Below are 17,722 nucleotides of genomic sequence, written 5' to 3'. Positions count from 1 at the left end.
TTTAATGGGGAGCTGGAGAATAATAAAAAAAATTAAGTTAATTGTATGTAAGATGATGATTTATGGTAAGGAGAAAAAAAGTAAAAAAGAAAGATATGACTCTAAAGGGGTTCACAGTTAAGATAATAAGATACTCCTGAAAAGGTGACTTTTAAGTAAAGCCCTGGTGGAGGTAGGAGAGCTAGCCATACAGATCCATAGATGTGAGCTTTTCAGACAGAAGGAAGTAGTAAATTCAAAGGCCCTGAGTCAGGAACATACCTCGATGTGATTTAAAAACAAACAAGCAAAACCCAACTTTTTATTGGAAAGAATTTAAAATTTATAGAAAAGTTTTTAACAAATTCTGTATACACTTTGCTTAAAGACCTCATTCAAGTTTTGTTAATTGCCCAAATAGCAACGTTCTTTAAGTCAAAAATATCTAATCCAGGATCATGCATTGCATCCAGCTCTCATGCTTCTTTAATCTCCTTCGGTTTTTCATTCTGTTCACAATTTTGAAGATTACAAGCCACTCATTTTGTAGAATATCCCTCAGTTGGGGTTTGTTTAATGTTGCTTGATGATTAGGCCCAAAATAATGTGGTTTTGGCTACAATTTCACAGAAGTGATATGTTCTTAATGAATCCTATTTGGTGGCATACAGTTTACTTCATTAGGTAGTGTTAACTTCGATTACTTAATTAAAGGTGATGTCTACCAAGTATCTATTATTCCTCCTCTTCCTTTGTAATTAATAAGTATTTTTGTGGGGGGTTACTTTGAGACTATGTAAAATTGTGTTTCTATTTGTACTTTTACCCAGAAGTTTAAATATCCATTGATATTTTTCAACTAAGTTAATTTTTACCAAGATGGTTGACAAATGGTGATATTTTGACTCAAGTATTCCTTCTACATTTATTGACATTTTACTGTAAGAAAGAGAATTAATTAATATATTCATTTACATCAGGAATTCTTGTTTTATTCAATGGGTTATATTCCATTACTATCATTATTTATTTTAATACTCAAATTGTCCCAAATTTGCCACTGGGAGCCATTTCAAGCTGGCTTGTATTTGTATGTCCTTTTGACATGTTGCCATCAACCTTTGTGTACTTCTTCACTTTTCAAGAAAACTTATCTTGAAATAATTTTAAGTTCATAGGAAGTTGCAAAAATAATACAGAATAGTCCTGTGTACCCTTCCCCCAATTTCTCCCAATGCTATATTTTACATAAATATAGTACATAACCAAAATCAGGATATTGGCATTGATGCACTGTTTATGTGTAGTTCTATGTCATTTTATCCCCCATGCACCTCCTTAACTTTGGGCACAAGATGCTATAGGTTTTCCTGTTCAGTTCTGGTATTGGCCATTTCTCCAAGGATCCCTAATTTCTTTTAGTGGAGAGTGGTATTTCATTTTTTAAAAAAAATTTATTTCATTGATTTTTTTACAGAGAGGAAGGGAGAGGGAGAGAGAGTTAGAAACATTGATGAGAGAGAAACATCAATCAGCTGCCTCCTGCACACCCCCCACTGGGGATGTGCCCGCAACCAAGGTACATGCCCTTGGCCGGAATCGAACCTGGGACCCTTGAGTCTGCAGGACAAAGCTCTATCCACTGAGCCAAACCGGTTAGGGCTAGAGAGTGGTATTTCAAAATCACAATCTGGGTGCTAGGTGGGTTCACTGTTGTTGGAGTGTCTCTGTGCTTAAGACCCACACAGGAACCTACACCTAAATATCTATATCTTTATGTAGTGAAAACCATAAATTTAGACTGATACCTCCAATTTCAGGCCAACACCATGTGTTCATTCTAGCTCCACCCATCCATATTTGTACTTCTTCCAGTAGTAAGAGCTGGCATCTGTTATCATATGGTTACTAATTTGCTCAGTTCCTCCACATAGAGCCAGCTTCCCACCCCATAGAACTGTGATGCTGTTCAGATGTCCCTTCTTGTGAAGGCTGCTACTGAGTTACCTTCCTCCTCCATTCCCACTTACTCCTGGTGTAGACCCCTGTTGAGGTTTTAAAACATTTGGCCGAAACCGGTTTGGCTCAGTGGATAGAGCGTCGGCCTGCGGACTCAGGGGTCCCAGGTTCGATTCCGGTCAAGGGCATGTACCTTGGTTGCGGGCACATCCCCAGTAAGGGGTGTGCAAGAGGCAGCTGATCGATGTTTCTCTCTCATCGATGTTTCTAACTCTCTATCCCTCTCTCTTCCTCTCTGTAAAAAAATCAATAAAATATATTAAAAAACACACACAACATTTGGAAGGCCAGCGTAGTTGGAGCAAAATGAATGAGAAAGAAAGTAATAGGGGATGAGGGTTGAGAGTTAATTAAGTGGGTAAGGGCTGATCATAAAGAGCTTCATAGGTTATAGCTGGGGATTTCTGCTTTACTCTCAATGATGTGAAAGCCATTGGAGGTTTTGAACAGAGGAGTGATGGGACATCTCTGCTGCATTGACAAGAATCTGAAGGGGAAGGGAAGGGCAAGCTGCAAGTAGGGAGAAATGATAGTAGGCTTTTGCAGTAATTCAAGTAAAATGATGAAGTCTTGAACTAGGGTGGTGGTAGTGAGGGGAGTGAAAACTGGTGGAGTTCTGAATTTATTTTGAAGAGAATGCTCGCAGGATTTGTAGGTGCTTGGATTTAGGTTCTTGAAGGAGAGAAAAAGTCAAGGTTGATACTAGAGATGTTGGCCTGAGTATTTGGAAGGATGAAATTGCCAGTAACTGAGATGTGGAAGACTGAAGGATGAAGTGGTTACAGTGGAAATGGGTAGGGCACAGTTTTGGACATCAGCATTTGAAATATTTATTAGACATTGAGATAAGCTGGATGGCACCTGGGCAAGTGGAGATAAGGTTCTAGAATTCAGGATTTTAGGTATCTGGGATAGAGAGAATGAATTTGGAAGCCATCAGCACTTAGAGACAAGATGAGATTTCTTATGGAATGAATGGATTTGAAAGAGAAGAGGCCCAAGGACTGGAGAAAACCAGCGAAGACTGAAAAATGGCAAATCATGTGAATGCATTGTCATCAAAGTCAACTGAAGAAAGCTTTTCAAGAAGTAGATAGTGAAAGATGGTTCAAAGATGTTTATAGGTCAAGTAAAATGTGGACCGAGAAATAATAATTGGTTTCGCAATGTGGAGTCATTGGTAGACTTGAGAAGAACAGTTTAGATGGTTTGGTTATGGATGTGGTGGTGGGGAAGGGGGAAAACTGATTGCAGTTAGTTCTAATGAGATAGGAGGAGAAAAAGCTAAAAACAGCATAGATAATCTCTTTCAAGGAATTTCCCTGTAAAGGGAAAGGGAGAAATGATATGATAGCTGTATGGGAAGTGGAATCAAAGGGATTTTATTTTTTTAAGGGTAAGAGAAATAACATGCCAATGGCAGTAACCATGTGAGAGAGATAGAATAAGAGATGAGGAGAGGATGGATGGCTACGGTAGAGGAACAGAAGAATTGCTGTAGTGTTGTCTTTTAGTAGGCAAGAGGGGAGGAGAGATTCGGTGCACAGATGGAGAGATTGGTTGTGGCTAGCACTATAATATAATAGGAGGAAAGAAAGTAGAATATATGGATACAGATGCAGGAATATAGACAGATTTGGTGATGAGAACTTGTTCACGTTCTTAATGAGATAAGAAGTCAGGACTATAGCTGAGAATGAGACTAGGAGAGGAGATTTTTGAGATTTGAGGAGAATGGGAGAGAAAATGGACCAGGTAAATAGTCTAGTATTGCCAGTCAGCTAAGGTTCACTTGAACATGGTTCTGTGCTTAAGTCAGATTTAGCTTTAGGAGGTTCAAATACTGAGTAGAAAGATAATTGGATTTAACCAGTGATGTGCTTTTTCAGAAGAGTCTGATTAATGAGAAGAACAAAAGAGTAAGTGCAGGGCAGTGGTTATTATGATAGACTGGAATGTAAGTATATAAAGAGTAAAGCAGTCTGGCCACTGTGGCTCAGTGGTTGAGTATCGACCCGGGAACCAAGAGGTCACTGGTTCATTTCCTGGTCAGGACACCCCGTGTTGTCTCAGGGCACATGCCCAGGTTGCGGCCTCCATCTCCAGTAAAGGGTGTGCAGGAGGCAGCTGATGGATGTTTCTCTCTCTTTATCCTTCTTCCTTCCTCTCTAAAATCATTAAAAACATATTTTTTAAAAAGAGTATAACAAAGGAGGGGATGGTAAAAGACTGGAAAATGATAAGGTTTGGATTGAAGGTTCCTGGTGAGTCAGGAGATTGTTGGAGTTGAAGTATTAGTGAGAGTGAGCTGCAAAGATAAGAAGGTGATGATCAATGAGTAGAATGTTTAAAATTGACATTATGCAGGTTGCAGTTACTGGACCACAGGAGTGAGTGTCCATAATATTAGATATTAAGATATCACTGTTCTCTGCCTCCTACAAATCATATGTTTCCCCCTCCTTTCTCCAGAGTTCTCAAATAAATGTTGCTTCTGCCCAAAACTTGAATCTTTATTGCGATCTTTATAGGAATTTAAAATAGGCTATGTTTCAGTAGATATAGGGAGAGCTGTAAATTCTACATGAAATATTTTTTAAAGTATGAATTTATTAAGGTGTGTTCTCTAATACCTTAGATCTTGTCCACTTAGATTTTACTATATTTTTCAAGATTTTTAGGTTGTTTTGAATTTTTGCTCTTGTAAATAATGTTGCTCGAAATGCTTATGTGTTGTATGCAATCTCTCCCAGATTTTAATTGGCTGAAATAAAATTTCAAGCTATATAAAACTGAAGTAAGATTGAAAAGAGTTTTAAAAATTGGTTACAATCTAAGAACATTTATAACAAAAGAAGGTAGCAACTAGTACTTTTCAGATTTACCTTTATTTCATTTGGCTTCATAAACAGTACTTGATTAGTTGCCAGACTAGCACTGTGGTAAAGATATTGAGAATAATAACTTAAGAAGTAAAATAGTTTTCTTCATGGAACACATTAAATTAGTGAGGAAATGGTTTTTGGCCTCATCTGTTAGTATCAAAGATGTGCTGATAGATTTAGATGTTAAAGTTAAATTTAAAACCCCTTTAAACTCTATATCTCTTTAATTACTTAATCCTTAAATGCAAAGTTTGTATTTAGGTAATATTGAAAATAATGGAAATAAAAACCAACATTTATTGAGTGATTGATCTTATTTTAGGGACTCTTTGTAGAAAAAACTGAAATATAACTTCATCACTTGGGGAAAATGATTTTCTACAATTAGGTTCTTGGTGGGTGGAAATCATATGGGCAGACTTCTAGTTATAAAATGAAAGAGAAGGTTCTATTGGTTTAATTATCGGAACAATTGACTGGAAACTGGTTTGGAGGACTGTTTTTTTGTCATGGAGTGGAAATGTAACCAAGTTGTTTTACCTTCTCTAAACAAAGCACTAGTAAACAAAACTTGGTTTATCTGTTTATTTTACTTTCAAAATTAAAAAAAGGCTGGAACAGCTCTGTTGTCAAAGTGGCTTCCTCCTTCCCCACACACAAAGAGATAATAAGCAAATGTTGTTTTGTGTTGATGGTTGGCATCATCCTTACTTACTAATAGACTTTGCAGTAAAAGCCATTTTTCTTTTTCTTTTTTCCCCCTCTCTTTGGCTCCAAAATTTTCCTTTTAAGTAATCCAGTCTTCTCTGGAGTGCCTCTTTGATGGAGTACAGTATAAACAGACCTTGCCACCAGTGAACTTAGAATATTGATGTTGAAACCACTTGGCTTAAGAAAAAGATACCGGTGAACTATGTCATTATTGTAATATCAAAATACTGAGGCCATGTAACTTTATTAATATTCTTGTAATAATAGCTTATGCCTTATCAATTTAAATTTTTCTTCCTTTGGAGATTAATGGAGGCATAGGAGAATGTTTTTCACATGAAAGCACCTTTCTTTGATTTGAAAATTTAATTAAGAGCATAAATATGGGTATATCCTCCTATCTAATGAAGAGGGAATATGCTAATTGACCCTCACACCATCACAAAGATGGCGGCACCCACAGCCAATAAGGAGGGAATATGCTAATTGACTGCCCCACCCTCAAAGATGGTGGTACCCACAGCCACAAGAAGGCAGCGCCCAGTCCCCTCAGCCCCACTGGGGCGGCAGGTGCGCAGCAAGACCGGGCCCACCCCCAGGTGGGCCTGGCCGCTCTGCGTGCCTGCCTCCGGAGTGCCCCAGTCTCCTCAGCCCCCCAGCCGCCCAGCGCCGGCCTGAGACGCAGGCAAGCCTCGGATGGCGGCTGCCCAGCCGTCCAGGGCCGCCTGAGGCTCAGATAACCAGGGCTGGCTGAGGCTTGCACTGCTGGCAGTGGCAGCAGCAGAGGTGTGATGGGGAGTCGCTTTCTCCTGATTGCCAGGTCGCCTCCTGCCCCTGTGAGAGGGGGCAGGTGGGTTGAGGGCCCCCCCCCCCTCCAGTGCATGAATTTTCATGCACTGGGCCTCTAGTCTAAAAATATAAGTGATTTGGATTTTACATTTTAAACTTTTTAAAATATCAAAATTTATGAAGTATAACTGAATGGTAAAATATACTGTGTGCAGCCCTTGCTGGTTTGGCTCAGTGGATAGAGTGTCAGCCTGTGGACAGAAGGGTCCCAGGTTCAATTCCGGTCAAGAGCACATGCCCGGGTTGTGGGCTCCATCCCCAGTAGGGAGCTTGCAGGAGGCAACCTATCAGTGATTCTCTCTCATCATTGGTGTTTCTATCTCTCCTTCTCCCTTCATCTCTGAAATCAATAAAAACATATTAAAATATATATAGTATGTGCAATTCTTCTAGAATTAGTAACTTAAAGACCCAAGTTACCTTTCTAAGTTTTGCATGTGATTTTCCCCCTACCCAGATCCCTAAAAGGTCTCTCTATTGCTGTTTTTCCCCCTGCAATCCTCCAGCTTACTTCTTTACCCTTCCAAGCTCCTGTTGGTGTTAGTCGGGTCATTGAGACTAGGGAGATGAATGAAGTATATTGGCCCTTTTAAGATTTAGGTAGTATCCTGCGAGTCATTTCCTAATAGCATGATCTTGGGCAAGTCTAAGTCACTTAATCTAAGCCTTACTTTGTTTATTTTTAAAATGAATATATTTCATCCTGCCCTCCTCAGAGTTACCTGAGGATGAGACAGTATATATGATAGTGCTTTAGAAACATGGTTTCCTACACAGCACATCCACTGAGTCATTTGTTTCTTAGTATTTTTCACCCCCACCAAGTTATATGTATACACTTTTTCCTATTTTGATTTTAAATTTAATGTGTTCTAAAAATACGTTTTTATTGATTTCAGAGAGGATGGGAGAGAGAGAGAGAAATAGAAACATCAGTGATGAGAGAGAATCATTGATCGGCTGCCTCCTGCATGCCCCACCCTTTGGATTGAGCATGCAACCTGGGCATGTACCCTGACGGGGAACCAAACCGTGACCTCCTGGTTCATAGGTCAACACTCAACCACTGAGCCACGCTGATTGGGCAATTTAATGCATTCTTGTAGAAAGTCTGAAAAGTATAGAAAACTTAAAGAAGAAAATAGAAATCTGAAAAATGCATCATCCTGTTTTCATATTTTTATGGGAAGTTTAGTTTTGAGGCTGAGTTTCCTGAAGGTAAGGATAGTTAGTGTCTTATTTATTTTTGAATTTTCTACTCTGCACTAAGCACAAAATTAATGATTGTTGAGTGAATAGCAACTTCCTTAGTCTGGGTGTATTTCTTAAAGTCGAAAGCTTGGTGAAATTTTACTGGGCATTTGAAGAGAGAAAAGACATCTAACCAACAAAAGTAATAGTGGGTGCATATTTTAAAATGACTGTTTCTGTTGGCTAAAAGGACAAAGGAACACATGATAGGGTCAATCTTAATAGTCTGACAAAGTTAGGAAACCAGTTAAAGGTATTAGATATTGATCCACTTGGCAGTTTCATATCAAAATGGGTTGACATTTACTCAGCAAGAATAACATATGATAAAATGTAAAGACCTTTTTTTTAAATGCTTGGAAATTGTAACAATTTTCTTTTTCCTTTTTAAATTTTTTGTTAAATAGGATGGCTTAAATTCCTTGGTCCTTGATTTGGATTTTCCTGCTTTGAGGAAAAACAAGAATATAGATAATTTCTTAAATAGATGTAAGTATGTTAAACTTCATATTTGATCCCATGACTATACTTCGATGAGAGATTTATGTTTGATTAATGTTATTAAAGTCCATAAACTTATTAACTTATTAAACTTAAGTAATTTTTAGCTTGCCACTTTATTTAATATACTTTTATTGATTTAGAGAGGAAGGCAGAAAGAGAGAGAAAAACATCAATGATGAGAGAGAATCATTGATTGGCTGCCTCCTGCACACCCCACACTGAGGATCGAGCCCGAAAGCTGGGCATGTGCCCTGACCGAGAATCGAACTGTGACCTCCTGGTTCGTAGATCAATGCTCAACCACTGAAACACACCAGCTGGGCTAAATACTAATATTCTTTATTTTCAAAGCAAAACTGCAGAACCAATTGTAGCATATAATATAGGTAGAGTTCAAGATTTTGTATAAATTATTAAGACTAGTGGTTTCAGGACAGATTATTTATGGCAGTTCCAAGAGAAGTTTTAAATTAATATTAACAACACTAAGACCTTTACATTATCTGGAAGACTTAATGAGCTTTATATTTGCATAAATGTAGACATTTCAATCTAGTTAGTGAAAGATAATGTAATAACAATTATTGCCATATATGTGGTAACTCTTAATATTCGTTGGTATTGATGTTGCCATGAAGGTGTAAATGAAGTTGAATTCCAAGAAGAAGAAATTTTTAAATAACTAATACATATTTTATATCAATAAGCTTTTTAATTTGGAATTGTCAGAGACTGGACTGTTTTCCTAATTCCACAATCTTGTCTATAGTTACAATATCTATATGTGATTACTAAAGAAGTAGGCTTCCAAAAATTCATTATTAAGATTAGCCTTGCAAGTAATTTTATAGCAACTTTCTTCCATGACTTAGAATGCACTCAGGACCGCTTGGGTCATCACTGTTTCAGCTGTCATCTAACTTGCCAAGCAACAGAGTCAGAAACAGAATAGCTTAACTGCTACCTTTTGGTAATCAGTAGTGTTTGTTTATATATGTTAATAAACGGTAGTGTTTTGATTCTTTGACGTGAAGTTAATGTATATCTTAGATTTTTAAATAGCAACCTTTAAAAACTGACAGATATAGCTGAAAACTAAGCCAAATTTCTTGGAATAAAAATTTGTTTACAAATATGCTGATTATTTTAAAATATTGTTTATAAATATGATGATTAATATTACAAATATGGTGACCTTTTTATTGTAGATGAGAAAATTGTGAAAAAAATCAGAGGTTTGCAGATGAAGGCAGAAGACTACGAGGTTGTAAAAGTTATTGGAAGAGGTGCTTTTGGCGAAGTCCAATTGGTAAGAAAATATTTGTATTGTTCTTATTATTTTGACCAGATAGTTTGTAAAGCATTATCTGTAGCCCTGGAGTAGGTCTAATTTCTTTGCCCAGCCAGGCCAGAGTTAGCTTTCTGAGGTTAGTCAAGTCATTCCTTCTCTGAGAGCCTCAGTGTGCTCATCTATAAAAGGAGGCAATTCTCCTATATAATAAAAGCCTAATATGCAAATTGTTTGACCGGGAGTTCAACTGCTTGCTATGATGTGTGCTGACCACCAGGGGGTGGTGCGGAACATGGCTGGCGTCGGCGATGTGGCACTGACAGCGGGCGCCAGTGGAGGCGCTGCCGGCCCCGATGGGCCCTGATGAGAGCGGGACCGTGGCAGGATGGTGGAGTAGGTGAGCGGGTGGTGCCAGGCCAAGGCGGGTGCGAGCGGGGGCCTGATCGCCCCGCCCATTGCCCCACAGACAGCGACCAGCAGTAGGGGGTGGGGCTGCCGCCTGGCTCCCAGGCCCTGAAGGAGCTGGGACGGGGGCTCGGCCCTGACCAATGGTCCCACAGGTGGGATGGTGGAGCAGGTGGGGGGGTGGCACCAGGCCACGGTGCGGCTGTGAGGCTGGGGGCACGAGCTGGGGTGCGAGCCTGTGGGCGCGAGCTGGGCCACGCCGAGGGACCTCACCTGTGTACGAATTCGTGCACTGGGCCTCTAGTTGTGCTATAAACACTGGGTCTCTTACTAGCTCTGAAACAATGAGATTTAGAAGAAGGCTTCACACATGATCTTCTAGTGAATATTCCTGTGTTTTCTGCTTAATTAACTAAGGTTTATTTAGATATATGAGAAGCCCAGCAAAGACTCTTTAATAACTGAAATTCATCTTTACAAGGCAAAGTGGTACCAACTAGAAATATTGTAATGTTTGTAATAAGTATTTCATTTATAGTATTACATGAGGAACTATAATAATATTCCTGTTTCCATCACCTGTGTATGAAACTCCTCTGCGTCCTTACAGTTTAATTGTGGAGTCAAATTTTGTATTTCACTCAATAGTGTTTTATTCTTTTTGACTGAGCACTGAGAAAAGTCTGACATACATGGGGATGATAAGGAGAAATGTTAATAAGCATATGTTTATACTAATTTAATAGCTGTATTCTAATGAGGCTGATGAAAGCATGAATGGTACCTTGGACAGAGATCCCCAGGGACAGGTTCTAGGGTTCTCTACTCTCTTATTAAATATTTTATTAGTACATTTTGTGGAGGTAGTGATGGAATGTTGAATCTTTTTGCAAATGAGCTAAACCTGAAATAATTTTAGATGATGAGCCCCAATTCAGAAATCATCAGTTGGGAAGATAATTGGCTAGATAGAAGTGAAATTTAACCAGAGTAATGACCTATCGTGGGATGTGAAGAACTCAGGAATAGATTGGTTAATAGTAATTATGGATAAAAGAACAATTTTCCTTGAATGTTCAAATACAGTCACATTCTGAGGTACTGCAGGTTAGGGCTTCAAAATATGACCTTGGTGGTGGTGGTAGGGAAAGAACAATACATAACTCATCCCATAAAAGTGTATAGATACTAGAGGCCTGGTGCCTGAAATTCGTGCACGGGTAGGGTCCCAATGCCTGACTGGCAATCAGGGCCAATTGGGGCCTTCCGGCTGCCGGCCAGGGCCTTCCTTCGTTCCGTGCCACCTCCTGGTGGTCAGTGCACGTCATAGCGAGCAAACTCCCAGTCTCCCAGTGGAACTTGTGAGGGGACACTTTGCATATTAGCCTTTTATATATATAGATGTTGGGATGACATCACCCTTTTGACCACAATATGAATGGCTTGCTTATTTATTTATTTATTTATTTATTTATTTTACTAATTTATCTTGGATATAACCCTGGTTTGGCTCAGTGGATAGAGTGTCGGCCTGTGGACTGAAAGGTCACAGGTTTGATTCCGGTCAAGGGCACATGCCCGGGTTACGGTTCAATCCCCAGGTGTGCAGGAGGCAGCCAATCAGTGATTCTCTATCATCATTGATGTTTCTCTCTTTCCCTCTCCCTTCCTCTCTGAAATCAGTAAAAGTATATTTAAAAATAAGAAATACATATTAGCTGTAGAAAATACAAATCACACAGAATTCCATCAGTTGAGATGAAACTACTGCTAACTTTTTTTTTTTTTTTTTTATAATATATTTTTATTGATTTCAGAGAGGAAGGGAGAGGGAGAGAGAGAAACATCAGTGATGAGAGAATCATGGATTGGCTGCCTCCTACATGCCCCCCACTGGGGATTGAGTCCACAACCTGGGCATGTGCCCTTGACCAATTGAACCTGGGACCCTTCAGTCCACAGGCAGACGCTCTGTCCACTGAGCCAAACCAGCTAGAACTACTGTTAACTCTTGGCTCTTGCTCTAGCCGGTTTGGCTCAGTGGACAGAGCATCGGCCTGTGGACTGAAGGGTCCCAGGTTCGATTCTAGTCAAGGGCACATGCCTGGGTTACAAGCTCGATCCCCAGCGTGGTTCATAGGTCGATGCTCAACCACTGAGCTACGCTGGCTGGGCAGTCATTATATTCTTCATCTCATATTATCTTTGCAACTTTTCTATGAGATTCTTATATAGATAAATTGAGTTAATTTGTCAAATAGTTCATAAATAGCTAGGACTTTTGCCCAGGTTTGTTGAAATGTAAAGCAGCAATGCTTCTAGACAGTACTCTATACAGTGTGATAATGAATAGCTACCACATCTGTTTATCCATCCATGTTGAATAGGAGAGAAGGAGCTAAAGAACAAAGGGGAATGTACAGAGAGTCTGAGGGAGATTATAAGAATCATTCAGAAAGGAACATCTTCAGAACGATATCAGTAGAAAGCAGCTTTCCGCCCTAACCGGTTTGGCTCACTGGATAGAGTGTCAGCCTGCGGACTCCAGGGTCCCAGGTTCGATTCCGGTCAAGGGCATGTACCTTGGTTGCGAGCACATCCCCAGTAGGGAGTGCGCAGGAGGCAGCTGATTGATGTTTCTCTCTCATGGATATTTCTAGCTATCTATCCCTCTCCCTTCCTCTCTGTAAAAATATCAATAAAATATATTAAAAAAAGAAAAAGCAGCTTTCCTAAAGTGACAGTGCTTTATTGTAGTACTTGTTAATACTAGTGCTAATGAATTTCAAAGGTGGACGTTTGGCATGAATGCAACTATTGCTTCTTAATGTTTGTTCTGTAGTTCAAGTGAAAGACTCTAAGCTGATGGTTCCTGACTACTGTGCCATGAGCCACTTAGGTTCCTATCACAGTGTTTAAATGGAATTCAGGCCTCATTAACTACAGCATCTACCCCAAATAGCCTTTATTTATTAAAAGTTTTATAGATCTTATGTAGATATACATATAGATATGGCTTGGTTGAATTTGTTGGACAATTCAGCGTTATGCCAATCACTAGTCATCCCTACATATGAAAGTTTGTATTTTGTTCCTAAAGGAATTTATGGAACAGACATGTACTCAACTAATATTAGTTTATTATAAGTACTATGGAAGCACAGAGAGGGAAATAGTTTTGTATAATCACCAAAACTAAGGTCAGTAAGCATTTTTCTCAGGTTTAGAAAATTATCTTATGCCTGTGTTGTGTTACTTTTTGTTTATTTGAATAAAATGCCCTTTTTCTTTTAGTTTTGTTTTTGTTTGTTGTTTAGTTAATCCTATATAATAAAAGGATAATATGCAAATCGACCAAACGTCAGAACAGCCGGTCACTATGTGTGCACTGACCACCAGGGGGCAGACGCTCAATGTAGGAGCTGCCCCCTGGTGGTCAGTGCACTACCACAGGGGTAGCGCTGCTCAGCCAGAAGCCAGCAGGCTCACAGCTGGCGAGCATAGCAGCAGTGGCGGGAGCCTCTCCCGCCTCTGTGGCAGCGCTAAGGATGTCCGACTGCCGACTTAAGCCCACTCCCCAAGGGCTCCCAGACTGCAAGATGGCGCAGTCTGGGCTGAGGTACTCCTCCCTCTCCCCCCTCCCCACCTAGTGCACAACTTTCATGTACCAGGCCTCTAGTTCACCTATAAAAGGTTAAACATACCAACAGTTAACTATTTTTTAAATTAAATATTATTGAAAGTATTACATATGTTCCCCTTTTCCCCCCATTGACTCCTTCTAGCCCACCCACACACCCGCCCCAAGCCTTCACTACCCTATTCCTGTGTCCATGGGTTATTCATATATGCCTACAATTCTTTGGTTGATCTCTTCCTACCCATCTACCCTCCCCCGCCTTCCGTCTGAGATTCAGTCATCTGTTCTCTGCTTCTGTCTCTGGATCTATTTTGTTCCTCAGTTTATTTTGTTCATTAGATTCCACATATGAGTGAGATCATGTGATACTTGTCTTTCTCTGACTGGCTTATTTTGCTTAGCATAATGCTCTTCAGGCCCCTCCATGTTGTGTTAAAGGGTAAGGGGTCCTTTTTTGCTGCTGCATAGTATTCCATGGTATAAATGTACCACAGCTTTTTTATTCACTCATCTACTGATGGGCACTTGGGCTGTTTCCAGGTCTTAGCGATTGTAAATTGTGCTGCTATGAGCATAGGGGTGCATACATTCTTTCTGATTGGTGTTTCGGGTTTCTTACGATATATTCCTAGAAGTGGGTCACTGGGTCAAATGGCAGTTCCATATTTAATTTTTTTGAGGAAACTCCATACTGTTTTCCATAATGGCTGCACCAGTCTGCATTCCCACCAGCAGTGCACTAGGGTTCCCTTTTCTCTACATTTTTGCTAGCACTTGTCATTTGTTGACTTGTTGATGGTAGCCATTCTAGTGGGTGTGAGGTGATACTTCATTGTCATTTTAATTTGCATTTCTCTGATAATCAGTGACTTTGAGCATTTTTTCATAAATCTCTTGGCCATCTGCATATCCACTTTGGAGAAGTGTCTGTTTAGGTCCTTTGCTCATTTTTTTTTTTTTTTTATGTGCCTCAGTCATGAAACAGCTCTGGCCACCGACACAGGCATCAAGCTAGGATGAACTAAGGACTGTACATCTGCTTTGTCCCTGATTGATATAAAAGAACAACAGCACCAATCAGGTGTCTCCTTGCCCATTGCCAGGGGGTTCTTTGCCCATTTTTAAACTGGATTGTCTTCCTTTTGTTAAGTTGTATGAGTTCCTTATATATTTTGGATATTAACCCTTTATCAGATGTATTATTGCAAAATATGTTCTCCCATTCAGTGGGCTCTCTTTTCATTTTGTTGATGGTTTCTTTTGCTGATAAGAAGCTTTTTATTTTCAACTATTTTTTACCAGCTGACAAATATCTTTTAGTTTCTGTTCATAACTGTATCTTACAGCAGAATTCTTAAAACTCTTTTATGGTCTGAGTCAAGCATAAATAATATTACAGCATAAATTAATTGATTGACTCATCATGTTATATGGAATGTTTTTTCTAATGAAGTTAGGAAACACTCAAAATTTAATTTGTTCTTAGATTAAGTGAAGGGTTGAAGAGTGGCATAAATGTGGAAGAGGGAGTACCTTAGCAACCTTTTTAACATCACTTTAAATATTTTTTAAAACAACATATAACAGCAGTGCTGGAATGAGCATTTGCTTTGACATAATTTGCTAATTCAACATAAATCAATTAAACATCTGGTCTATCTGCTGTGGAAGGTATTTCTAGTTTTAAGGCTAGGATCCTTTATCCCTTAATCTACCTACCCATGTTTTCATATTGCTTTCCCATGCGTTTATTTTCAGCACTCTATAAATGTTATAACACTAAATCAAAGTAATTGTTATTCCAGTTTAATAAGTTAATATAGAAGATGAATGTAATCTTTGATTCTCATCATAATTTATTTAGCTCTTTGCATGTATGAGTTGGTTCTTTTCATGTACAGTTACAGTGTATCAAAGTACTTCAATGATAAGTGATATAACCTATTGATGTAATAACCTTTATACTTGTAATTTGATTAGGCAGTTTTCATTCTGGGGCTGTATTTTCTTCATAGCCATATCAAAGTTTTGTTTACTTATATAAGGTACTGAGGGGATATTAAAATTTCCAATTGAAACCATGGATTTGTCTTTTTTTTTCTTTAATTCTGTCAATTTTTGCTTCATGAATTTTCAAGCTCATTTATTAGGTGCATACATTTTTAGAATTTTTATGTCTTCCTAATATGTTATACTCCTTTTCTCTGAATTACCCTTTTATTCTCTTTGTTTTGAAGTCTACTTTGTGAGTTATTAATATTGCTCTGTCCACTTCCTTTCTTTTTTTATATATACACTGAGTGGCCAGATTATTATGATCTCTGAACGCATAATTGTCTGGCTACTCAGTGTGTATCCTATATAATAAAAGTCTAATATGCAAATTGTCCAGCTGTCTAATATGCAAATTGTCCCCTCGACCAGGAGTTCGACCAGCAGGCAGGCAGGCCGGCCAACTGCCCATGTTCCCTCCCCCTGGCCAGGCTGGCCGGACCCCACCCATGCACGAATTCATGCACCAGGCCTCTAATATATATACATATATACTAGAGTCCCGTTGCAGGAAGATTCCTGCAAGAATAGGGCTTCCTCGGGCCTATTCCTGCAAGAATAGGGCTTCCTGCGGCCAGAGCGAAGCACTTGGAGGGTGGGGGGTGGTCCCTCAGCCTGGCCTGTGCCCTTTTGCAGTCCAGGGTGCGGGCCTAAGCCTGCAGTCGGACATCCTTAGCGCCGCTGTGGAGGCCGGAGAGGCTCCTGCCACCGCCGCTGCAGTTGCCAGCTGTGAGCCTGGCTTCTGGCTGAGCGTCGCTCTCCCTGTGGGAGTGCACTGACCACCAGGGGACAGCTCTTGGATTGAGTGGGATCGGGCCAAAACGAGCTCTCCGACATTCTCCGAGGGGTCCTGGATTGCGAGAGGGTGCTGGCAGGCCAGGCCTAGGGACCCCACTGGTGCACAATTGCCATGTCAGGGAGGGACGCGGGAGGTTGGCCAGCCGGGGAGCGACCACGGGAGGGCTCCAGGACGTGACCGGCCCATCTCTCAGTCCCGATCAGCCGGACCCTATTAGCAAGCCAACCTACCAGTCAGAGTGTCTGCCCCCTGGTGGTCAGTGCATGTCATAGTAAGCAGTTGAGCTGCCTTAGCATATCATTAGCATATTATGCTTTGATTGGTTGAACAGACGACTGCACACGTAGCATATTAGGCTTTTATTATATAGGATTTTTTAGTGATTTCAGAGAGGCAGGGAGAGGGGGAGAGAGAATCATCGATCGGCTGCCCCATGCACACCCCCTATTGGGGATCGAGCCCGCAACCCAGGCATGTGCCCTTAACCGGAATTGAACCTTGGGACCCTTCAGTCTGCAGGCCAACGGAGCCAAACCAGCTAGGGCTCTGTCCACTTTCTTACCTTACTGTTTGCATGGTATATCTTTTTCCATCCTTTCATTTTCAACCTATTTGGTCTTATATTTAAAATATATAAGGTTAGGTTTTGCTTTTTAATTAATTCTTATAATTTTTGCCTATGAATTGGAGTGTTTAGTCCATTTATATTGACACATATTTTAGATGGTTTAAAATGGTCTTGCAAGCCCCCGAATCTTTGTTTATTTTCAGGTATTCATCTTTCTCTTTATTCTTCAGATTGATTTGTGTTCACTGGTTCCTTCCATCTCCATTCTCTGTTTAGCCCTACCAATGAATTTTCCATTTTAGTTTTTTTTCAGTTATAGGATTTCCAGCTGGTTCTTTTTTGTAGTTTCCATTTCTCTGTGGATATTTCCTTTAGTTCATTCAAGGCTATTTTTAAATTTTTTAAGTATTTGCTAGCTAAGTTCAACATCTAATGGGCTTTTCTATTAACTGCTTTTTTTTTTTTGAGGATGAATCATACTTTCCTTTTTGCCTATCAAGTAATTTTTAAACTTATATACTGGTCCTCATTGATATGTGATGGAGACTCTGGATTTTTTTTTCTTTGATGTTTATTTTTATTCTAACAAGCTGTCCAGTTGCTGATCACCCTTACCTTGTGCAGGTGTAGTTTTATACTTTATAAATGTAGATGAGTGAAAAGACCAAGTTGTTTCCCAAATTCCTTTCATTGGCAGGAGTGAACCTCTCAACTCTAATCCCCTTTTGTTCTTTAGGGCATGGTATTATTAAGCTTTGTTAGGGAGTTC

General features: G+C 39.8%; 1 protein-coding gene and 1 pseudogene across 1 annotated transcript in view; one reads left to right on the top strand and one right to left on the bottom strand.

The window, feature by feature from the left end:
- ROCK2 (Rho associated coiled-coil containing protein kinase 2) overlaps window positions 1-17,722 on the top strand; it is an 89,712-nt gene that overhangs the window by 19,741 nt on the left and 52,249 nt on the right. The window contains exons 2-3 of the mRNA XM_028140382.2: window positions 8,102-8,183; window positions 9,407-9,507. Of these exons, the coding sequence (XP_027996183.1) occupies window positions 8,102-8,183; window positions 9,407-9,507 (183 nt within the window). The remainder of the gene's footprint in view (window positions 1-8,101; window positions 8,184-9,406; window positions 9,508-17,722) is intronic.
- LOC114230349 (small nucleolar RNA SNORA48) lies at window positions 14,496-14,642 on the bottom strand (annotated as a pseudogene).

Source organism: Eptesicus fuscus, chromosome 16 (genome assembly GCF_027574615.1).
Source record: "Eptesicus fuscus isolate TK198812 chromosome 16, DD_ASM_mEF_20220401, whole genome shotgun sequence".
Taxonomy (NCBI): domain Eukaryota; kingdom Metazoa; phylum Chordata; class Mammalia; order Chiroptera; family Vespertilionidae; genus Eptesicus; species Eptesicus fuscus.
Note: the sequence above shows the minus strand (reverse complement) of the source record. Positions and strands in the feature narration are given on the sequence as shown.